Below are 25,485 nucleotides of genomic sequence, written 5' to 3'. Positions count from 1 at the left end.
TGCTGCTTGGCCTGCTGTGTTCATCCAGCCCTGCACCTTGTTGTCTCGGATTCTCCAGCATCTGCAGTTCCTACTATCTCCCAAGAACATGACCTGGGTTTCTGGATTAATTGTCTAGCCATCCTGCCATGAGGCCATCACCTTCCTATAAATTGTGGGGGGGTTTTCCCCACAAACAATAGGAGGTAAGGTGAATCATGTGATAAAATTCTTTCAAATAAATGTAATGTCAAACATAGATTACATTAACAAACCACCAGAAGTTTGACAGTGAATCAAAAGAGAAATTGTACTCTCTCTAATTTTGTAGTACAAGTCACTGAACACCTAAAGCAGAACAGACGTGAATCCTGAAAAATCTCTATCAGTCCATTTAAAAAACAATGTTGAATAAAAGACTAAGTCAAAAATATGCCAGTTATAATTTTACCTCGATTTAACTTTGAGAAAGATGTGTCAGAATCTCTGGTGAACTGTATAATTAATAGCACATTACATTAAAATCAAAAAAGGAAAATGGTGTTCAAGACAAAACACCATTATTATTTGTAGTACCTGGACTGGTGGTGCTTTAGTAGGTAGAATTCCCACAGGGGGCAAAGATTGTCGGCTTTCCTTAGCAGTAGGTGGAGATGGAATGAGTGGCACTGAAGATGGAACACTTGCTTTTTTCCTCTTCGAAGGTGGTATTAAGGCAGGCGACAATGAAAATGGCACAGGTTCTTTCTCAAGAGCACGGTAAACCAAGTACATGGCCTTATGAGAGAAAAATTATACTGAGTCCTCATATTAAAACAATTATGTAAGAGTTCACAAAAATACTAAACAAAGCTCAGACTAATAAAAAATACCTACCTGTGAATATAATCAGGACCACAGCCACTTTTATACAACGTTGTCTAACTAGTGCATCAGGAGAAGGGACAGCAGAACAAGTGCTGTAATGGTATCCATGAACTATGCACCAAATAACTAACTTCTGAGAAATGGTTGCATTTCTCTCAGGTGCCTTCAACTTAACATATTCATTAGAAATCATGCAGTTTACAGGTTACAACAGGACTGTTAGATAATCATGGTCCACACCTATTTGTGACCATCACTGGTGATTTTTGTATTGTTAATCTTGCCTGTTTTCACATACTTACATAGGGGAAGAACTGGTATAAAGAGCTGGGCACTTGCATTAAACAACCAAAATGTTTCAAGGAACATTTCTCAAAATAAATTTCAAATTTCCATGTGTCCTCAAAAGCAACTGTATGATACTTTTAGTTTCTTCTGCACATTCTTGCTGTTAGCACATTAATATAACAAGATCTGGTGTCGCTGTGTATCCAATGGCTTGGATAAACTTGGCGACGTCAATAAAAAGATGTACAGTTGGCAGTTTTCTCTATCACATGTCTAGGTTCAGGTGATGTATACTATTTTAAGATTTATACATGATGCTCAAAGACAACAGAAAAAGTTTTTTTAAAAATTACTTATGGGTTCGAATGTACTGCTGGGCCAGCATTTATTGCCTTTGTGGAGGTGGTGGTGAGCTGCCTTCTTGAGCCACTGCAATCCTTTTGGTGTAGGTACACCCACAATGCTATCATAGAGGGAGTTCCAGGAATTCAACACAGCAACACTGAAAGAATGGCAATATATCTCCAGTGGCAGCTGCACTTCAATAATTAGATGGAAAAGTACCTACACACCTAAATAATGTCAAAATGTGAGGAAATTATTCCAAGATTAGAGCTTCATAATCATTCCATATACCTATTTTATCTAAATTAAACTCCATCTGCCACTCCTCAGTCCATCAACACATCTGATCAAGGTCCTGTTATACTCTGAGGTACCTTTCTTCGTTGTCCACGACACCACTAATTTTGGTGTCATATGCAAACTTATTAACCATACCTCCTATGTTCACATCCAAGTCATTTATATAAATGATGAAAAGCAGTGGACCCAGCGCTGATCCTTGTTACACACGGCTGGTCACAGGCTCCAAAAGCCATTCTCCACCACCACTACAACCATCTGTCTCCTACCTTCGAGCCAGTTCCGTATCCAAATGATTAGTTCTCCCTGTGAAGAAGGTAAGGACTGCAGATTCTGGAAGCTACAGTCTATAAATGTGGATCTGGAAAAGCATAGCCGGTCAGACAGCATCCAAGAAGCAGGAAATTCAATGTTTCGGGCTGTTCCTTGGATGCTGTCTGACCAGTTGTACATTTCTAGCACCACGCATATTGACACCAGTCCTTCCTATATTCCACTGCTAACTAGTCTACCACGCGGAACCTTGTCAAACGCCTTAAAATCCATATAGATCACGTCCATTGCTCTGCCTTGCTCAATCCTCTTCATCACTTCGTCAAAAAACTCAATTAAGTTATGAGACACGATTTCCCATGCACAAAGCCATGCTAACTATCCCTAATCAGTCCTTGTCTTTCCAAACACATGTAAATCTTGTCCCTCAGGATCCCTTTCAACAACTTGCCCACCATTGATGTCAGGCTCAACAGCCTACAGTTTACTGGCTTTTCCTTACCACCGTTCTTAAATAGTGGCACCACATTAGCCAACCTCCAATCTTCTGGCACCTGTGGCTATTGATGATACAAATATCTCAGCAAGGGGCCCAGAAATCACTTCCCTAACTTCCCACAGAGTTCTGGGGAGTACACCTCATCAGGTCCTGGGGATTTATCCACCTTTATGTGGATTAAGACATCCAGCACCACCTCCTCTGTAATATGGACATTTTTCAAGATGTCATTATTTATTTCCCTGAGTTGCCGAGGTTTTCCACATCCTTCTCCAGAGTAGACACTGATACAAGAGACTGATTTAGTATCTCACCCATCTCCTGCGGTTCCATACATAGGCGGCCTTACTGATCTTTAAGGGGCCCTTTTCTCCCCCGAGTTACCCTTTTGTCCTTCATGTATTTGTAGAATCCCTTCGGATTCTCCTTAACCCGACTTGCTGAAGCTATCTCAAATCCCCTTTCTGCCCGCCTGATTTCCCTCTTAAGTATACCTCTACTCCCTTTATATTCTTCTAGGAATTCGCTCGATCTCTGCTGTCTATACCTAACATATGTTTCCTTCTTTTTCTTGGCCAAAACCTCAATTTCTCGAGTCATCCAGCATTCCCTATACCTACCAGCCTTGTTCTTCACTCTAACTCTGGATTATCATTCACTCATTTTTGAAGGCTTCCCATTTACCTGTGAATATCACCCCCCACCAACTTTTGAAAGTTCTTGCCTAATACCGTCAAAATTCGCCTTCCTCCAATTTAAAACTTGAACTTTTAGATCCAGTCTATCTTTTTCCATCACCATTTTAAAACTAACAGAATTATGATCACTGACCCCAAACTGCTTGCCCCCACTGACACCTCAGTCATCTGCCCTGCCTTATTTCCCAACAGTAGGTCAAGTTTTGCACCTTCTGTAGGAGATACATTCACATACTGAATCATAAAATTTTCTTGTACACACTTAACAAATTCCTGTTCACCCAAAAGCCCTTAACCCAACAACAGTCCCAGTCTATGTATGGAAAGTTAAAATCCCCCACCATTATGACCCTATTACTCTTACAGATAACCAAGATCTCCTTACAAACTTACTTCTCAATTTCCCGCTGACTACTGAGGAGTCTTCAGTACAATCCCAGTAAGGTAATCATCCCTTTCTTATTTCCCAGTTCCACCCAAATAACTTCCTTCGACATACTCAGAGGAATATCCTTCCCTAAGTAATATTACTCTTAATCAAAAATGCCATTCCCCCTCCTCTCTTGTCCCCCCTTTCTATTCTTCCTATAGCATCTATACCCTGGAACATTAAGCTGCCAGTCTGGTCCATCCCTGAGCCACATTTCTGCAATCGCTATGATATCCCAATCCCATATTCCCAACCACACCTGAGTTCAGCTGCCTGACCTGCTAGTCCTCTTGCTATCTCATTCTCTGTTTTGTTCCTAGCTGCCCTGACTTTGACTTACTCCTTTTCCTAAATGCACCAGTCTCAGATTGATCTCTTTCCTCACTATCTCCCTTGGTCCCCACCAACCCCAACCCCAACCCACCATTTTAAAATCTTCCCAAGCAGCTCTCGCCAATCTCACATTAGTCCTCTTCCAATTCAGGTACAATCTGTCCCGCTTACACAGGTCACTTTTACTCCAAAAGAGATTCCAATGATCCAAAAATGTGAATCTTTCTCCGCTACACCAGCTTCGCAGCTATGCATCCATCTGATCTAACCTCCTATTCCTACTCTCACCAGCTTATGGCACAGGAGTAATCCAGAAATTACTACCTTCAAGGACCTACTTTTCGAATTCCTGCCTAATTTCCTATATTCTCTCCTCAGAACCTTGTCTTTTTCTCTTCCTGTGCTGTTAGTTCCAATGTGCATAACGACCTCCTGCAGATCCCTCTCCCTTTTGAGAATATTCTGCACCCTCTCCGAAATATCCTTGATCCTGGCATCAGGGAGCTAACACACCATTCTGGTGTCTCGTTGTCAGCCACAGAAACGTCTGTCTGTGCCTCTGACTGAAGAATCACTAATCAATCACTTAGATCCTGACACATCCCTCATTTTATTAGAGCCAGTCTTGGTACCAGAAACCTGGCTGTCAGTGCTAAATTCCCATAGGAGGCCCATCACTCCCTACATTTTCCAGAACAGCATACTTGTTTGAGATGGGGATAGCCACAGGAGACTCCTGCATTACCTCCTTACCTCTCCTATCTTTTTTGGAGGTAACCCATCTACTTGACTGTATCTGCGGTTTTTATATCTTTCAGCAATTGCCATCCATCACATCCACTAGCTTGTGTAAATTCCTCATTGCATCTAACTGCTGCTCCAATTGATCTATGCAATCTGGCAGGATTCGCAACCAAACGCACTTCCTACAGACATAACCATCAGTAAAATGCAAACTCTCTCTAATCGCCGACATCCGACAGGAAGTGCACACCACTCTACTAAAGGCCATCTTTGCACCTTAACAATCTACAGTCTCAGAAAATAGTACAGTATTACTGCTCCAAAAACACTGTTCCAGGATAACTTAGTACCTATGTTTAATATTTTTCAAGTTTAATCAAGAGACAGATCTCAATAAAACATATAATCTAAGTTCTGATGAAAACTCTCAAACCTGAAAATGTTAACTCTGTTCCTCTCTGCAGAGATACAACCATAGCCTGCTGAGTAATTTCACTATTTTCTGTTTTTGTTTCAGAATCCAGCACATTTTTCCTTTTGTAATTTCAAGTTTTCAATATCCGCAGTATTCTGTTTCTTAATAGTTCAGTCTTGTCTTCTTGGAACTGCAGAAAATTCTTCTTCACTCAGAATTTGGACTCAAATAGAAAAGCAAAATACTGTGGATGCTAGAAATCTGAAAGAACAAGAAAAGCTTGAGAAACTCAGAACCCCATGCAGAATCTGTGGAGAAAAATAACAGCTTTAACATTTCAGCTTGATGACCTTTCATCAGAACCCAAGTAATCAGAGTTGCAGTTGTAGAAAATAAATTGGTGGCATAAGTAACACTAAATATTATTGGAAGCTGACCAAAGCATCTCATGGAAATAGATAATTGAAGCTGTTTTTAATTGTCAATTCAAAAAGCTGAAAGTTTCCAGATTCTACCTTTAAGTGTCATAGAAGGGAAAGCAACATAGGTACACAAGGCAGAGAAGTAGAAATGCATCAGAACTTCCAAGTAAATTTAAACATATTTTCTCTAAAATTCAGAGTGCTATTTACTCGCAACATCACTAAATCTCAAAGAACAAGAAGGAATTAATGGAAATATATATCTTCTATATAATCTGGCACATTATTTTGTTTAGTAACTACTGCACCACACAAAAAATACTGTGAATTCTACGTCAGAAAACAAGCAATGCCTTACCAATAACAATATTGTTGATTCAGTTTTAATTTCCTAAGTATTTTTTGATTTCAACTTCCACAAAAACAAAGGTATCATCCTGAAAACTTAATTGCAGGAATGCATTTCAAATTTTGTTACCTTCAACTAGCAGGGGCAAAAAAAAGTATGTGAATATTTGGCACTGTTCAACGATCCAGGTAATACACTTTTCATTTATAACATGGACAATTCTTAAAATAAATCATGGCCAAACATAAGCAGATAAATGTCCAAGTCAAAAGTCTATGAAGTTTTATTTGAAAAACATATTCCCTCCTCCCTACAGATTCCAAATGTTGAGTTGATTTTTGCTACCAAAATCTAGTCCCAGAAATGCAATATATCTGTTATGTCAGGATGGCACATGTAGTAAGCAGTGTTCATGCTAGTGCCACAACTGCAATTCACGTGTATTTATGAGCCCAACTTTCATTAAGAAATTGGACATTCCTTCAAATTCAAGGGCAAGATTTTTTCTTTAAACTCATCTGTTTCCTAGATATAAAGGCATTTATTATGAGTATGGTAGAAATGAACTATAATGAATCATGAATAACATACTATAAAAATGGGACCTTGGGCACATCAGATGTGACGCCAGAAACAGAAGTAGCAAAGCCATTGACGGTGATGATTAATTGCATTAGGATAGCAGAAATGGATCTGCTTTAGGGGCAGTATTAGGGAGGCGGACCACAGATGTGAGGTGACAGTAGAGATGCACAGTATGATCAAACAAATTAGGAGTCACTTAAGGATAATGCACTTTCAATCACAGTCAACTATAATGTTGCTGATGCTGACAAGAACCATTTTTCAACGATGGTAGAAACAAGACTGGATGGATTCAAATATATAGCAACTTCTCATGCTAATTTTATTACAACAATTAGCAATAAAATGCATTATTTTCCCTATAATGCTGAACACAATTACTGTTGGCCTAGCCTATGCAGTTGAAATAACAGTGGATGCCACAAGTAAATTATCCACCATTACTAAGTAAATTGTAGGCAACTTCCTGCAAGTATTTGTCATACAGTTAAACACAAATAGTAAGACATATCCAAGTTGTCCTGCACCTCCAGAAAGTGTCAAAAATGACATTTTATTGAGAGGCATAGCAGTCATACTCAAGATGGGATAAGTCTTAACTGCTACCAAACAACGTCTCCAGCGCTGCAAGTTAAATTTTCTAGGTAGGGGAGCCTCTTTCCTCTTGATTTTAATTATTCTTGCAGAATTTTTTGTTATCCACTTTTTTATCCATCCTCTTATCCCTTCCTCTCTCAACTTCATTTCTTTCATCCCTCTTTATTTTGCTTTCTGCCTACGATTTGACATCAATTTAATGATTGTCACTTCCGCCTTTGATTTGGACTGTGTGTCTTAGTAAAGATTCTCCAATTTTGTCTGTTAAGTAGGCATAACACCACTAACCTATTCACACAGGTCCCAAATGAAGGCTACCACTTTATTTTTGCTTTCTCGTCATTGCCAACTCTCGTGCCAAGATAACGGAAAATCTATAAGTATGCTCAGTCACTGCTAACCCCAAAATAGGAGTCAATATGGTTTCATGTAATACCAATGTACTATTTAAGTTTTACGGTCATAATTTCTGAAACTTAAACCCCAAAGATACACTTCTGCATTTAAGACAACTTTGAGTGATATGACTCATCTATATACGTAGGTGTTTTTAAACTGAATTCTAAGATCATAATTAAATTATCCTATCCTATAACATGCATGAACTAACACCTGGTAGCAATGTATTTAAATGGTGGTTTACTCAAAAGGTCTGCCATCTCCTGTTGTACAACAAACCAATACTACAAAGAAACGTCAAGCACAAAAGAAGCAGATCATAAATTTCAGTCATGAAACACAAATTCTGGAATAAACATCAAGTAAATAACACATCTCAAGAACAGGAATTACTATTCATTGGCAGTCATTCTCCCTGTTTGATATTAGAATGCCTAACTTCCCACATGATCTTGTGCTCAAAGCAGCACATAGTTGAGACATTGAGACCACAAAGGTCCAGGTTTGATTCCATTCATCCTTGCTTTAGCTGCTCTGAGGTGAGATGGGGTTAAGGGTGTAGATTTGGTCACACAATCCCAGATCATTAGAGTTTCTATTCACTTTTCTTTTCAATGATCTCTGTGGAAGGATAGAAAATGATTGGTTTTAATACTTCGTACGGCCAAATAGCTTTGTACTCCATGTGAAGGCAGGCCAAAGAATAATGGCCACTTCTGTTGAACTATCAAAGGCTATTCTAAAACTCAGTACTGCCTTGTCACACAAACCATATTGTAAATGTATATATTATATATATATAGCAAAATCATCAGGTAGCCTGTAGCACCAAAACAGGTACCTGTGCAACTTACAACAGCAAATTCATCCCGGTCTAATAATCCATCACGATCAGTATCGCTGAGGTCCCAGACCTAAAAGATAATTTAAAAAAGGAAGTTAATGATAAGACCCATTCAATTCTGAACATTCTTTCTAATTTAAAGCATCCAGGGCCAGAATGTTCTCACAGCAGGGAACAAATCTTGTTAGTTGCACCTTACTCTCCAGCTCAGGCAATTAGAAAGCTATCGCAAGTGTATGAATCCTGGCAAACATGATGAGCAACTGTCCCGGTCCTCAACAAATCAGATCAAAGGATTATTTGTAAGCAACACAGATCTGAACCAGGAAACAGTATTAGAATGGTTAATCCAGTAAGAAATCAGATCCCAAAAGCAAAATAACAACAAAGAAAGAACGCACAATATGATTAACTAAGAGAGAAAAAAGGACAAAGAAAAGTTAAGGAGACTGTGTTTTTTAAAGTTTCCAACAATAAATAAAACTCAAAGAAATTAGACTCCACACTCATAAAAGTTCACATGTCTACCTGCTATTGTGTAAGTGGTGGTGAGCTGACTTCTTGAACCATGCAGCCCATGCAGTGTACATATACCTACAATGCCATTAGAGTTCCAGGATTCTGACCCAGCAACACTGGATATATTTGAATTCAGAATGGTGAGTGGGTTTCAGGAAAACTTAGAAGTGGTGAAGTTTCCATGTATCTGCTGCTCTTGCCTGTTTAAATTGTAGTTGTGTGTTTAGAAGGTGCTGCCTAAGGAGCCTTGGTGAATTTCTGTAATGCCTCTTGAAGACGATACAACCTGCAGAATGTAGCCTGCAGCAGTTCAAGAAGGCAGCTCATCAGCACTTTTTCAAGGGCAACCAGGGACAGGTAATAAATGCCGGCCTGCCAGCAATGCCCACATCCCACAACTGAATAAAAAAAAAGTGGATGTTACTGAGCATCAGTGGTAGGGGGACTGAATATTTATGGATGTGGTGCCAATCAAGCAGCCTGATTTGTCCTGGATGGTATCATGCTTCATGAGTCTTGTAGGAGCTGCCCTCGTCAAGGCAAGTCAGGAGGAACTCCATTGCAATCCTGACTTTGCCTTGAGGATGCTGGACAGACTTTGAGGAGCCAGTAGGTGCATTAGTTGCTGCAGAATTCCTTGCATTGACCTGCACCTTATAGCCACAAATTTACATTTCTCATCGAGTTCAGTTTCTGGAATCACAGATATCCCCAAGATGCACTTAGCGGGGAATTCAGCAATGTTAATGCCATTCAATGTCAACGGTCGATGGGGAAATTCTCCCTTGTTCGAGATAGTCAGTCAATGCCAGGCACTTACATCTTAAAAATGTCATTTGCCACGTTTTAACTCAACACTGGAAATTGTCCAGATCTTGATGCATTTGGACATGGCCTGCTTCAGTTTCTGAACACCTGCAAATTGTGTGAACATTGTGTGACCATCAGCAAACATCCCTACTTCTCATCTTCTGATGAGGGAAGGTTATTGATGAAGCTTGTTTGGCTAAGGATACTTCCCTGAGGAAGTCCCAAAGAAATGTCTTGGGCATGACATAAAAGACTCCGGGAGAATGTGCAAGATTAAATATTAGCTGGGCAAATGAAGGGTGAAATAAAACAAAATAAAATACAACAAAAGCCTCAGAATCATAGAGAAGAGGAAGACTGGGAGGATTTTAAATAGAGAAAAAAAATCAGTGTGGAAAATGGCTGAAGGGGACTGCATACATACACAATCACACATGTCCAAAGAGCACTTTCCCACCATGTCAGAAACTGATGAGTCCAGTCTTCAGCTAACAATGTAGTGAGGAGAGTGTGTGAATTTGTGTCCTTGAGGTAGTGGATACCTCAAGGCCAGGACACCACCAGATACAAAAGCCTCCCAAAGATTATGTAGGGCCTGCATATAGTTTCAGAGTCCTCTCAAAAACCAGTTCGTACAAGTCAACAGATCTTCGGTGAAGGTCCAGGATACATGACTGGGGTAACTCTTGGTTAAAAACACTGAAAGTCAGGGGTTGAGCTTGTACCTTCTGATCAATCAAGGCATTATATGTCATTTAGACAGAGCTAATCAGAAAGTCAGGCATTTAGAGTACAATAACATTACCACAAAAACAGGTTAACTTTTAATGCCTACATATAGGGTTATACAGTCATATAGCACAGAAACAGACTGTTCAGTCCAACTCGTCCATGCTCACCAAGTTTCCAAACATACATTTAACTCTGAATAAGTTTATCCCTAACCCGACATTCATAAGCAAATAAAACATAGAATCCCTGTAGTGTGGGAGCAGGCCATTTGACCCATGAAGTCCACACTGATCCTCCAAAGTGCATCCAACCCAGACCCACACACCACTCCACGCACCCCCAACCCCATCCTATCCCTGTAACCCTGCATTTCCCATGGCTAATCAACTTAGCCTGCACATCCCCGGACACTATGGGCAATTTAGTTTGGACAATCCACCTACCCTGCACATCTTTGGACTGGGGGAGCACCTGAAGGAAATGAACACAGACACAGCGAGAATGTGCAAACTCCTCAAAGACAGTTGTCCGAGGGTGGACTCAAACCTGGGTCCCTGGAGCTGTGAGGCAGTAGTGCTAACCACTGAGTCACCGTGCTGCCCCATGACATGTATCATAGTTAGTGATAGGTAGCTTGCCCACCCCCCGCCCGAAACGGGGCATGAAACTGTGTTTTATGTATAAAAGTCAGAACTATTTGCAACTCGATAGAAAGTCTTTGAGCTGCTCACCACATGTATGTGACTAAACCATTCATATCCTGAACTCAGACTGCTAAGTGTTGACTCTGTTATTTAACAATGTTCACTTAGTCCTTCAGCAAATATTACGTCCAATTCTAGGCCCCCTTTACGGAAGGATATGAGGGCTTTGAATGAGGTACGCAGGAGGTTTTCGAGAATAGTTCCAGGGATAACAGATTACAGTTAACTGCATAGACCACAGAAGCTGGAGTTGTTGTCCTTTAATAGAGACATTAAGAGGAAACGTGGCAAAGCTGTTTGAAGTTATTAACAATTTAGGCAGAGAAAATGAAGAGAAACTGCTTTCAGTGGCTGAGGTCTGATAATCGGAAAGCAAGAGATTCAAGTGACTGACAAAAGAACCAGGTGTGGCATGTTTAGAATTTGGAATGCCTTGTTTGATACAATGAAGGATACAGATTCAATAAAAGTTTTCAAATGGTAATTCTATAAATATCTAAATGACAAATATTGCAGGGATATATCAGAAAAGATAAAGCCAATCTGTTGAACTTTGTTAATCTCCTTCCGTGTATACTATTCTATGGTTCTACAGATGTGGATGTGCCGGTATTGGATTGGGGTGGACCAAGTCAGAGGTCACATCACACTAGGTATAGTCCAATAGGTTTATTTGAACTCCCATGCTTTTGGAACACAGCCCCTTCACTGCACCTGACAAAGCAGCTGCACTCTGAAAGTTTGTGAGTTCAAATAAACTTGTTGGACTATAACCTGGCATTGTGTGACTTCTGACATCGTTCTACAGAAATAGCATACAACTTTGACACCGATAAGACTATTACATAGCATATGAACATAAAATTGTGTTTACCCTTCCAAGGACGTCCACAGGTAGCTTAGAGTTCAGAAGCACAGGTTTCACTTTATCACCAGATAGGAAACCATTCACAGGATTAAGACTGTCAAAAATTATATCATACTTGGCCTTTTCTTCCAACTGCAATTCATATATTAACATAGATGTCAGTCAATGATTATAAATGGGAACTCTATCTTAAAAAACGGTAACTTACATTGAAATTTTTAACCAAAAAGAGTGTTATGATTAAAGCTATGTTTAAGCGAAAACAACTTGATTCACAAAATTAATATTTCATTTCCTTTACATTCATGCAACATATTGAATTGTATACATTTAAAAACTCTAATGGTTGGAAATGTTCACAACTTTATTGATTGTTTTATAATTTTCTAGGTATTATAAATGAAACATTGATGAATTTTAAAAAAAATTTGAATAGCTAAATCCTCATTTAAAGTTACACATACTCACTGCATGCAGCATTTATATTTTTAATTACCACTTATGAAAATTTGTCAAAGCAAATCTCATTTTCAGTGACAGAATTTTAAATGATTGTCAAAAATCTCAAAAGATTGAAAGTGAATATTCAAAGTGCTGTACCTTCACAGCCCAAGGAACATCAATAGGTGCTGAACCACTAGCCAGCAATGGACTGTTTCTATCATTCTAAAATGAAAATGACAGATCCATTTATAACCATTGCAGTAATCTCAGTTGAATACAAACTGAGAGTAAAGCACAGATGGAGGGAGAGGGAAGGAGAAACAGACATGGGCCAAGAGAACACAAGAAAAAGAAGGGCAGCAGGAACAACAACATGACAAAGAAGAAGGAGAATTTTATTATTCCATTAGTCTAGGGTGAGTTTAAATATCAAAAGACATTTAATGCATTAATTATTATCTTTTGATTGAAATTAAAATGTCTGAATTTCAAACTAAATTCCTGAACTGGAACCAAAAGGTCAAATCATTGCTACTATTTCAGATTATAAAGAATAAGAAACAAATTTACTTACAAATTTTGGTGCAGGGGCAGCAAGCTGTAAACTGTTGAGCGAGACCTCAAGTCCATTTTGTGCACAGGCTACAAGTCTTAAGGCAACAAAAAATTCCTAAAGGAAATAAAATGAGCACTTAAGTAAATTGCTTTATCATATGAGCAAACCAGATAAGTTGTAACAATTCAAACAATAAAAGCTGTCACACAATACTGAGCAAAAGTGGCGTTTCTGAATTAAATAAGTGTAAAAAAAATCACCTGTTTGTTTAAAAATCCCTTTGCATCTGCATCAGCTAAATCCCATATCTGCAAAAAATTTAATTTGGTAAATTTAAAACATTGCACATCTTGCAAAAATCTTCAAAATGTTACTGAGGTTTACTGATTTGTATTCACAAATTCCGAAAACTATAACAGCACGGCTTATTACACATACTGGTGATGATGGTGTTTTGGGTCGGAGGTAGGGAAGAAAGAGAAAGGAGGAAAGGGAGGAGGAAGGGAGACAGATTTGCCACCAAGCCAAAATGGCTAGGGAAAATCTACCACTGGGATGACCAGCTGGAACAAAGTTACAGAAATAACACAATCAGTGATAAGTTGCTCCAGCAATTATGGGTTAGTCCTCTCCAGTTCTCGCTGCTGATAGGCTCACTAGCAGGAGACTGGAGACAAAGTGAACAATTACAAAAGTAAATGGTAGCAGTGAAGGAGTCGGGTTTGTGGTGGGAAGGAGTTGGCTATAAGAAGGGTGGTCATGAAAACAATATTACAAAGGGAATGAAGACAAACAAATGGTGTAGAAGGAGGCTGAAAGATGGGGTGAGTTGGGGCGGGAGATGGGGGGGAGGAAGAAGGATGCAAGGTCGAGGGAGGGCAGGAGAGGGATGCCATATTAATGTCAGAGAAGGAAGCTACAAAGTGGGAGAGAAGCAGGCTGCACGAGTGTGTGGGGCGAAAAGGAAGCTGCATGGGTGAGGGTGGAGGGAAAGGGCAGCTGTTAGCAGGGTTGAGACAAATGGAGGCAAGGCAGTCTGGAGAGGGAGGAAGGCTGTAAGGACAGATGGCAGACAGAAGGAATTTGCGGGGAATTATGAGTGTAGGAGTGTGCAGATATTTTGAAACAAACTTGTTGCTAACTTATGCCTGCTGTCTAGTGCCAATTTAAATATAACAATGTCTAAGAAATTAATGCTTTCATTGTGTGATGTAGCTTCAGGTTTAATGGAAGGTTGATAATTGAGGACATTGATGAATTCTCCTAAATCTGCTTCTGTTAGAGTCCAAATATCCTATGTAAACACAAAAACAGGAAACATTATTACTACATGACTCCATCATTTAATAAATGAATTGGTGACAATGAAAAGGGATGCCTGAAAACCAGAAAAAATATCCCTTAAAAAAAAATAAGCCTCAGGAAAATCTCAAGACCAGCCTTCAAAATAAAAATATTTCAACCCCTACAGCATTCTGCAGTCTTTGGAAAACTACAGCCAACCTCAGAAAAATACTGTCAAATTTAGTCAACAAATTTTACCTCAGTACTTTGTTAAAGGTGCCTTAAAAACTAAACATACTATAGGCTGCGCTATACACACTGCCTTCGACTTGAGCATTTTTATCAGTAATGGTTACATAACTATAATCAGAATAAAGGATTTGAAGGGTAGGATATCTTCAACTAAGTTCAGTCATATATAGGAGAGGATTATAAAGGGAAATTATGGTACAATGGCAATTTAAGAAGGCATATTAAACTGTTGTTGTTATTGGTTTCAGAAAAGTACACCCAAGAGCAAGGCAAACCCACACTGATATTACTGTGTAAACTGAGACATCAAAATGTGAACTGGAGAAAGAATAAACATGGAGGAGTTTGGAAACAGGGTTTTTGGTAATCCAGTGAGGGCAACAGAAACAGGAACAAGAGCAGACAATTTTACAGATTACTCAAAAGGAGCTGTAAAAGTTTGACAGAGATATAGCAGTTAGGAGAGAATAAAATAAGAACTAAATAAGGCAGTGACAAATGGGTAACAATAGAAAAATGTGAAGGGTAAAATGGAAAACATTTTTAAAGGGTCAATATTACAGTAAAATGTTTACTATAATGAATAATTTACTATAATGAATAATATTATTATAGACAATGAAATATCAATGATTTCAGTTCATCACAGGAACCAGAAATGATAACATAAAGAAAGCAGTACCTTTCCAAGCACTAGGTCAGACAGCCCAGACCTTTTTAAAAATGAGGCAGCTTCTGCTGCTCCGACTCTCCCATCATTCACTGTATCAATCTATAAATGTGAAAAACAGAAAAACTGGAAATTGTAAGCAGGGAAACGTTCTGTACTCCATAAGCAGGTTTAAAAAATAGTTTTCCCGGTCAGGAACATCAATGAACTAATCACCTTATGACTCTTGATATGAGAAATGTCTGAATTCAGAAGAGGCACCAAAAGTGAGACTGGGCCCTAATCTCCAAGTCAATAAACTGAAGGAAAAGTACTGAAAAATAACATTCTTAAACACCGGTCATAACGAGCCACTCTCATCCACTTGCCATCACAGTCATATGTAATAACGGCCAAGGCCTTACTGCAAGTTACCGATTGACTTTTTCAAGTATATAATGGTGCTGGAGGCCAAGTGGGAGGGAGAAAATAAAAACTATCATGGAACAGAATAGAAAAGGTCTTTTGATCATAACAAAACACATATGGTCGAAGTTACCACCATTGGAAGTCCACCAGTCTGATAATAGACAACACTACTCTTTGCTATGTGCTCTAAAATAAATGCCAACTAAAACATATCACTCAACTTCATTTAAAGAAAAAAATTAAGATAATAAACACAAATGACACTCTTGCTTCTGAAGAATTTGAGACTAGGTAAACAGCACTGCACACAAATAAATCAACTTCTTTTTCATAAGTCCTCCTTTATTAGGGAGGTCGAGAAAGACTCATGTTGAAGTTCTTGTCTGTGCAATTTTAGGTTAACAGTGGAAACCCTTAATTAATCTCTAAACTGAAAGAAACTCAAATGAGACTTTACAACAGAAAATAAAAGTTAAATGCAAAGCAGCAATTAGTAATAGGGATTAAAAAAAGAAAGTGTAGATTATTACACAATGGTTATCATAAATTAAAAGCAAATACTTTGAAATTATGGCTTCAAAAATAATCTTAAGTATTTTTCCCAGCCAAAAAAAATAGAAAATTACTCACAAACAATATTCTACCTTATCTTTGTGGCAGACTAACAGTATACTTTGATGCATTAGCTTTTTAATTTCCCAAGCAGCCATTCTTCATTTGCAAACCTAGTGATTATATACTCCAAGGATATTTGACTGAGGGAGGGCTCACAGCCAAGTCTAATGCTTTGTATAGATTTTCCATGAGAGTAAGATTGAGAACCTGAACTCGATTTGTTCGTTCTTTCTGGGTCTTAATATTCTAAGACTCTGGATCCTGGTGTGGTGCTCATCCAAGTGTTCTGAATGACAGTGATTAACTCAGAACAGAACAAGAACTGAACCTAACTCTTAATTGTCTGTATGACTCAGCAATCATGCCCAAATGGTGTGTCTGTTAGATCCGAAATCAGCCAAAAAAAAATATGAAGTTGCTATTTGTATACGGAAAATTCACAAGTGCGCAATCCAATGTACCATCCAAACGGCTAACTTACAATGAAAATGCAGGAAAGAAATTTAAATTTGGAAGCAATTACAAAAGTATTCTTTCTTTTAAGTTAACAAAAGGTCACTGGAATGATTTCTAGCATGGTCTATCTGCTATTCAAGAGGAACCATGAACATGAAAGAACATTTGATCAAGTCAAAATTAAGAAGCTGCTCTTCAGCGTGACAAGTCGTTTCCAAAGTTGGATTTGCGAACAAAATGGTACTGTCATTTTCACTCAGTGAGTTGGATCATTCACCAGAATGAAGAGTAGAGTTTCCCCAAGAGCCGTTCAATAAAAGGACCAACTGATATGTGAATTAACTAATTACATCTCAGACAGAAGTGCCATAGTGTTATACACACCAGAAGGGGACCGTGTGACTGATCATGTTGGTGTCAACCCACTCGTTGAGTAGCCCTAAACTAATCTCAATGTCCAGTGATACTGTTCCCAGTTTATTCTGTCTCTTTTCATAACTTAATCCCAACCACAAACATCACTGATGCTGTGTAAAAAGAACCGACTTCAGTATTCTTTGTGCACAGAGGTGGTGAAAAGCGGCCACATTTTCCACTTATGATTGTTATCTACTGACCCCTGATAACACGTGCATGTACGTGGACAAGTTGTAAGAACAAGGTCGGATTTGGCTGGCATTTGGTTGAATGGGTATTCACTACCTGTTCTTGTTATTTGGGCAAGGTACCAAAAGCTACTAACAACTGTGAAAATATACCATCACTTGAATTTGTACCTTCCAAAGAGAAAAGGTAAATATAAAAAAGTCAGAAGTAAACAATTTCTGGAAAATGTGTCTTATAAGGAAACAATGTTGCAATAAGTTTGAAACACAATCTTAATATCACTGTTTAATTGATATCACAGGGTAAAAAGGTTTCTTATATAAAAAAAGTATTAATGTATTTATCGTAACATAATTTGCTAGAGTAGTCAATACAGTTAAACATGTTCAAATATTTACAAGGGACACTGTTAAATGCACTGAGCAGAAAGCAAGTAAAGTCAAAGTTACCTGACGATAATACTTTTCGTATAAAGGATTTCCACTTGAAAGCTGCAAAAGAATAAAAAGCAATAAGTTTTCTGATCTAATTACGAAAGATAAAAAATGTAACAGTGCAATGTGTTCAAAAGTACTGAATGCTGGTTCTGAATGAATTGACATAATCAGTTTTTATTTTTGCGTGCTCATGAACGTGGTCTGTGCTGGCAAGGCCACTATTTATTGCCCATCCTGGAGGTGGTCGTGGTGGTGGTGAATGGCTTTCTTCAGCTATCAGATTCCTAGTGCGTAGGACACACACAGTGCTGCTAGGAAAGGAGTTCCTGGATTTGCCCCAAAGACAGCGAAGGAATTTCAATACAGTTTCGAGTTACGATGGAGTGTGGCTTGGAGCAAAATTTGCAAGCAAAGATGTTCCCATGTATCTGCGCCCTTGTCCTTCTCAATGGTAGAGATCATGGGTTTGAAAGGTGCTGTCAAAAAGACTTGGTACCTTTCTGGCGTGAATCTTGTAGATGGTACAGATTGCTGCCAATATGTATCAGCTGTGAAGGAAGTGAACTTTGAAGATATTGAAAGTGGTGGAGTGGTAAAAATCAAAGCGCCAAGATGGCATTGGGCTTCTTCCCCTAAAGGTCATGAGTGGCTCAGATTAATGTTTTTGACAATTGACAATGATTACATGGTTACCAATCATCTAATTTATAATTTTAGATGTTATTGAATTCAAACATTGTTATTTGCCGTGGTGAGATTCAAAACCATGTCCCCAGAACATTATCCGAGATTCTGAATTACTATTCCAGTGATACTACCACTTCCCCAAAACATTACCACTAAAAGTTAACATGCTTGAATGTTGAAAGGTTTGAACTTTCATTATTATTGGGGAACAAGGGAACCAATTGAACTTACCAAGAATCACAATACATTTCAAGAACAATTTAATATCAAAAGAGAAAAAAAAAAATCAATAATTTATCCTTTCATTGAAATCTCCAAGTCCTATATATCCTCCTTCCACACTGGAAGTAGCAACTTATGCTAAATTTAAGTAATATAGACAGGCTCCATGCAGAACTGGCCGTTTCACAAGTATCAACATGCTTCTCAATCAGCACAAGACAAAGATCAACTCAAATCTATGGTGAACAGGCAACTATGGGCACATGCAGGTATTTCAAGCAGACGTCACTAAATATCTTATATGCAAAGGGACTTGGGAGTTCTCGTCCAGGATGCTCTTAAGGTAAACTTGCCGGTTGAGTCAGTAATTAGGAAGGCAAGTATAACGCTGGCATTTATTTCGAGAGGACTAGAATATAAAAGCAGGGATGTACCTCCGAGGCTTTTTGAACCTCTGGTCAGACCACATTTAGAGTACTGAGAGCAAATTTGGGCCCCATACCTCAGGAAGGATGTACTGGCCCTGGAGTGGATCCAGAGGACGTTCACAAGAATGATCCCAGAAACAAAAGGCTTAATATTGGAGGAACATTTTAGGACTTTGGGTCTATGTTTGATGGAGTTTAGAAGGATGAGGGGGCGGATCTAATTGAAACTTGCTGAATACTGAACAGCCTGAGTGGACTGGACGTTGGGAGCATGTTTCCATTGACAGGAAAGAATAGAGCCCAAGGGCACAGCCTTAGAGTAAAGGGAAGACCGTTTAGAACAGAGATAAGGAGAAACTTCTACAGTCAGAGAGGGGTGAATCTATGAAATTCCTTGCCACAGAAGACTGTTGAGGTCATGTCATGGAGTATATTTAAGACTGAGATAGCTAGGTTCTTGATTATCAAGGGTTATGGGAAGAAAGCGGAGAATGGGGTTGAGAAACTTATCAGCCACGATCGAAGGACAGAGCAGACTCTATGGGCCGAATGGCCTAATTTCTGCTCCTATGTCTCATGGACTTATGATACAAAGACCAAGGGCAATGTGTGCCAATAACATCAGTACAGCCAAGATAGGATAAAGTTGAGAGTTATATTCACTCATAGGGGATGTAAAACTTTAGACTCTCTGACTCAAATGGCTGTGGAGGTGAAATTAATAAATTTGTAAGACGAAAAGTTGATAGATTCTTGTTAGGCACAGGAATCAAAGATTATCGGGGGTGGGTAGATGCAAGGTTGAAAGACAAACAGATCAACCATGAACTTTTTGAATGGCAGGTAGGCTTGGGGGGAGCAAATAGCCTACGACTGCTAATTCCTATAAGTGCATGATGCAATGAAAAATTCAATTTGAAATTTTTCAAGTTGTCTTTTATTTTTCAGAGTTTCAATCTTTGGAACTGAAATCACTTAAACAAGATATAGCTCTTTTTTAGGCTGCATAAAATGGCAAAGGAACTGCTAAATGTACATAAAAGAAAATTACTGTGGATGCTGAAAATTGGAAAGGAAAACCGAAAATGATGGTAATTTTTAATAGAAGCTGTGAGGAAAAAAACAGTTATTATCTAAAACAGTAACTCTGTTCTTTTCTCCACAGATGCTGTCACATCTGCTGATCATTTCAGAACATTCTCCTTCTGTTCAATATACACATAATTTAATGACTTTAATATGTATGTTGCAGCCAAGAAAACTTGCAAAAGCAGGTCAACAGATTTAAAACAGCTAGCACAGTACCAAATTATGAGAACAAGTCAGGCTCCTGTATGACTGTGACAGAGGCTTTGCAGTTTATTCTCACAAAATATTCCATATTTATACTGTCGAAACACCAAACATGAGAGCATGAAAACTTAAAGAGGAAGTTTAAAAGTTGAAGATACAAAAGTGGTGCAGTTTCAGGAAGTTTCTGATTAATATAAAACAATAATAGGTTTTGCAATTAATAGGTTTTAAATTTATTGAAGTCAAAACCATCAAAGACAGAAATTGCTGGAGAAACTTAGCTGCAGAAGGAAACCAGTGTTAACATTTTCAGTCCAGTGTAAAAGTCAAAACCAATTTCATTTGGTTTTTCAACAATCCAATTGCTTACTAAATGCTTCCTCAAAAGTTATTTACCCAGATCCTGACTGCCCAGTTCACACTGACATCCTAATCCCTCTCGTTGCAATTCAGGAACAGACCCACACTTCGAATAGAGTCACTTTCTTTTCCAAACTTTTCCATTTACATCTGCATTCCTTTCTACAAATTTTTTGCGCATTTTTCCCCATTTCTGATGTCAACCTTGGCTCAGAGATCACATTCTCACCTTTGAGTCAGATTGTTCTAAGTTCAAGTCCTAGTTCACAGTTCATAGTTTTCAACATATAATAATAATGGCCAGACCTCAGGGGAACATTGAGGCAAAGTTGAACCGTAGGAAATGTTGTCTTTCAGGAGGGACATTTTTCTCTCAGGTGGAGATTTCACCAGAGTGTCCCAATCAAACTAACATCCAAAACTGATAATCTGTTCATTTATTTCATCTTTATTTGTGGGGCACTGCTTTGTGTAAACTGGCTGCTACGTTCCCCACATTACCATGGCTATGCTTCAAAAGCACTCAACAATCTACAAAGGGTTTGAAGATGTCCATGGTTTGTCAAAGTGTCTACTCTACTACAGGTTATTTGTTTTTCAAATATAATTAACCAGGTATTCTTCCCCTTCTATTCTGTTTAGTCTGAGTAATAGTGTTCTTTCTCCCATCCCCAAGTTCTTGCTGGGACAGTTCCTCCCTAAACTCCCCTTACAATCCTGGGCAATTTCCTTCCTTAGTCAACCAAAAGTACTGTTTTAATCATCTTCACCCTTCCTCCTCAAAATATAAGGTCCATTTTGCATCTTTCATTCCTGCTAAACTCCTTTTCTCTCAAATGTCATCAATTAACTTCAGCAACAGTACCATTACATTTTTCTCTTTACATTGTCATCAGTTCTCACTTGCCAAGCATTGGGCCTTCTTTCTTTCATTCATTGTAAATAATGGCCCAACATGAACTTTATCCTCTCCCTTCATATTTTCCTCTTGCCCCTTCCTTGCCTGAGCCTTATTCTATCAATTCTCACATGATCAGTGGCTAATGTGCAATAAAGTCCCTTGGCCACAGCTTCACTAATGGCAATTGATTAATAACACTTGTTTTTATGCAAGTTCACAACTGCCATGTATAGAGACACCATTAATGGTTGGGATTCTCTTAAGTGTGGAATAAAACTGATCTATAACTTTGTACACTGGCTCATGAGGTGCTTCACAGAGATGCAAAAAGTTACCTACTCACAGTGATTTGCTGTTAACAAATAAAGACATGTTAACCAGATTCCCAAAGCATTGCCAGTTCAAAATGATGATTGATGTAATTATGGTAGGGCTGAAATTTAGTTAGTGTTGGAAAATGTGGGTAAATTTTGCATTAAGATGAGCCTAAGTCATTTTGCACAAACCAGCCTGAAAATTAGCTCTTCCTCTACCCAAACTTCTAAATTCAACGCAAAGTTATTTTCATTTGCACGACATTACATACCCTCTATGCCAATGGGGAGTGCCAGCTTAATTTTAATTTTTATTAACCAAATTCAAGACTGCTGAACACTGAGATAAATAGAAAACTACCACATATCTAAATGCCTTTTGCAACAGACTTGTTCAGATTATACAGCACGTTTGAAGGGGCTGCAAGTTATATAACAGAGATATGACAAGGCAGCTTTCCGAAAAGGTTTCCAAGTATATAATACAAAATGGAGTTTAAGTCCAAGAGAATGCATTAACAATGAAGAGACAATAATGGATACATTTAAAATAAATATGCTATTCATAAATTTTTGGGGGATTGTTCAGATTGGAAATAGGTTGATTTGCAATACAGATGTAAAGAGACAAATAAAAAAATACATACTCCTGGCAGGGTAACCTTCATATGCAGTCCACTATTTTCAAAGATTTCTACCAGTATCCTTCAGTGTAAACTCAAGGTAAAGGTAAAATTGTCAAAGTCTTACCAGTCATAGGACACTCTTTCATTAGAGAGAGACAAGTGGTGGTGGTTTAACTTGAGGGTCATCATGCCTCAGGGAAGTGGAGAGGTTGAGAAGGAGAATTCTGTATAGTAACCTCAGCTGGTGCATGAATTTAACCCACGCTGTTGGCATCACTCTGCATCACAAACCAGCCATCCAGCCAACTCAGCTAACCCCAGTTCCACTGACCTACACAAACAATTCCCAGGTAGAAACTTGAAAAGTGATGGTTTTTAGTCTTTTAAGCGAGGATTCACCCCTAATATGTGCATGCTGAAACAGGACACAGGTCCAAAAGTGATCAGTCATGGTGGTTTATGGAATTGTTTCAGAGTCCAAAACCAGCTGTTTTCTAATCTTCAGCCCAACAGACCTTGGAAAAACCAAATGTGCAAGTGAAAAACAAATTAACAAAGTGACTAGATCTGTGGCGAGCTACAGAAGTTAAAGTTAGTGTTAAATTTAAAGTAAAAATGTACAATTCAGTTAAGATTATAAGGGAAGGCTGGCGAGAAATATAAAAGTAGGCAGGAACCGTTTCTAAAGGCATTTGAAAAGGAAAAGGGTAACTAGAGGCATTTCCAAAAGGCATTTAACAAAGTGCCACAGCAAAGGTTATTACAGAAAGCCAGAGCTAAAAGTGTAGGAGATAATGCACTATAATGGATGGAGGATTAGTTGGCTCAGGAGAGACAGAGAGTGGGGAATAAATGGGTCATTTTAGGGTTTGCGAGCTGTAAGCAGTAGAGTACCACAGGGATCATTGCATTATAGATCGCAGTCTATGCATAAAGAGATAGAATGTGCAGCAACTAAATTTGCTGAGGCCACAAAAATAGGTCAGAAAGTAAACTGTGAGAAAATAAACAGTCTACAAAGGGATTTATATAGGTTAAGTGAGTGGGCAAAACATTGATAAATGGGTATAATGAAAGAAAACGTCAATTCATCCACTTTGGCAGTACACAAGCAAAACAGTATATCATTTAAATGGAGAAAGATGACAAAACTGTGCTAAACGGATCTGGATGCCTTGGTACACAAATCACAGAATTTGGTTTCAACATACAGTAAGTAGATAGGATTGCAAATGAAATGTTGTTTGTCACAAGGAAGATGGACTATAAAGGCAGGGCAGTTTTGCTACAATTGTCAACAGTGAGACCACACTGGAGCACTGAGAGTAGATTTGGTATTCATACTTCAGAACGTATATAACAATATTCAAAGCAGTCCAAAGAAGGTTCTCTTGATTAATTCCTGAAATGAGGTTGTTACCTTATGAGAAAAGTTAGTCAAGTTGAATCTATATTCATTGGAGTTTAGAAAAAAATGAGACCTGTTTTCAAGGTTGATTTGGATAGATGTTTAATTGACAAGGTATTCAAAAGGTATAGAGAGTAGACAGGGGACTGAAAGTGAGGCCACAAATAGATCAGTCAGATTTTATCAAATGGTAGAAGAGGCTCAATGGACCAAATGGTCTACGCCTGTTCCTAATTTATATACTTGCACATATGTTTGCCGGTTAATAACAAGAATGAAAAGATAGGAATTTCCAGAAAATTACCAAATATTAAATGATGAAAAGGTGGAAAACATGTAAGTCAGGATGATGTTACTTGGAGAACTTGGGAGTAAATTTGGATAATACTGTTGCTCCTGCTCTTTTTGATAACAAAGGTTGCAGGAGAAAATGATGATCAAGTAGAGTATATCCAGTAAACTGTGCATCTTTCATTCATACCAGTGATGTAGTTATGGATTTTAACTTATTTAGAAAACGCAAATCCCTGGAGCCAGGTGACTGCCTCCTTGTTTGTTGAGTTTAAGGTGATTAATCCACAACTTAGTTTGTAGACAGGTTATTCCAGGGTAACATGCAGCATTGTATGTGTCTCTCCACAAGTGCCTATAAGGTTTATACCGAAACCCAGTGGTGGAGTTTGACTGCACAGAGGCCCTGATTTGGACTGAACATATTTAACAAGGACCCTCTCACTGTAGCAGTTCAAAGCCTGCTATTCAACAGATGGGGTTTAGCACAAGAAACTCTTCAGTGACATCTCTCATTTCCCATTCCTTGATCCAAAGGATGTCTGCTGGTGGATTGCTGTCTGTGGAGGACCAAGACGTAAGATGAGTTCTTGCATTTCTCATTCCTTGATCCAAAGTGTTGGATAGTGGACATTGCTTAGGAAGACTGCTCCATTGGGACACCAAGTGAGTGCACAGAACATGTCATTTTTGGAGTGGTGGGTGAGGTGCAGTCCAGGTAGTCTCAACCAGTATGGATTTCTGTCAGGCGTCAGGTATGTGGGTGTGATATTCACAAGCTCAAATTTGGATGGTAATCATGGTCTGCTTTAGGTAGCTTTGAAGGGAGTGCTTCAGAGCAGTTCTGAAAAGAGCTGAAATCATCAACAAGCTGCTTTCTTCCTGACCTATGGCAGAGCACCTACCATTGACCAAATATACAAAAGATGGCTACAGTGACAACGCTCCCCTAAACAAGTCCTTGGACAATGTTCCACATAAATGATAACAGGAGGACTCATTCTAAATCACCCACACTCATAGACATATCAATATTAATTTCAACATAACACACATCCCTAGTGAAAATGAATTAACAGCCCAGTTGCATACTCTCGCTTTATTGTATGGAACCATGAATAAAAAGTCACATTCATAAGGACACAAGGGAAATACCATTTAATAACTGAACTCATTACAAATCAAACTGCATTTAAACAGCTTCATTAACATAACAAAGTACCCTTT

At 38.6% G+C, this 25,485-nt stretch overlaps 1 protein-coding gene across 1 annotated transcript in view; it reads right to left on the bottom strand.

Moving 5' to 3' along the window:
* eps15 (epidermal growth factor receptor pathway substrate 15) overlaps positions 1-25,485 on the bottom strand; it is a 128,796-nt gene that overhangs the window by 89,211 nt on the left and 14,100 nt on the right. Inside the window, exons 3-11 of the mRNA XM_048602094.1 lie at positions 17,741-17,782; positions 15,219-15,308; positions 13,261-13,308; positions 13,019-13,114; positions 12,601-12,666; positions 12,007-12,132; positions 8,378-8,437; positions 556-756; positions 442-473 (exon numbers count right to left, since the gene is read on the bottom strand). Coding sequence (XP_048458051.1) covers positions 442-473; positions 556-756; positions 8,378-8,437; positions 12,007-12,132; positions 12,601-12,666; positions 13,019-13,114; positions 13,261-13,308; positions 15,219-15,308; positions 17,741-17,782 — 761 coding nt within the window. The remainder of the gene's footprint in view (positions 1-441; positions 474-555; positions 757-8,377; positions 8,438-12,006; positions 12,133-12,600; positions 12,667-13,018; positions 13,115-13,260; positions 13,309-15,218; positions 15,309-17,740; positions 17,783-25,485) is intronic.

This window comes from Rhincodon typus, chromosome 10 (assembly GCF_021869965.1).
Source record: "Rhincodon typus isolate 14 chromosome 10, sRhiTyp1.1, whole genome shotgun sequence".
In the NCBI taxonomy this organism is placed as follows: domain Eukaryota; kingdom Metazoa; phylum Chordata; class Chondrichthyes; order Orectolobiformes; family Rhincodontidae; genus Rhincodon; species Rhincodon typus.
This window is presented reverse-complemented; position numbering and strand designations above follow the sequence as displayed.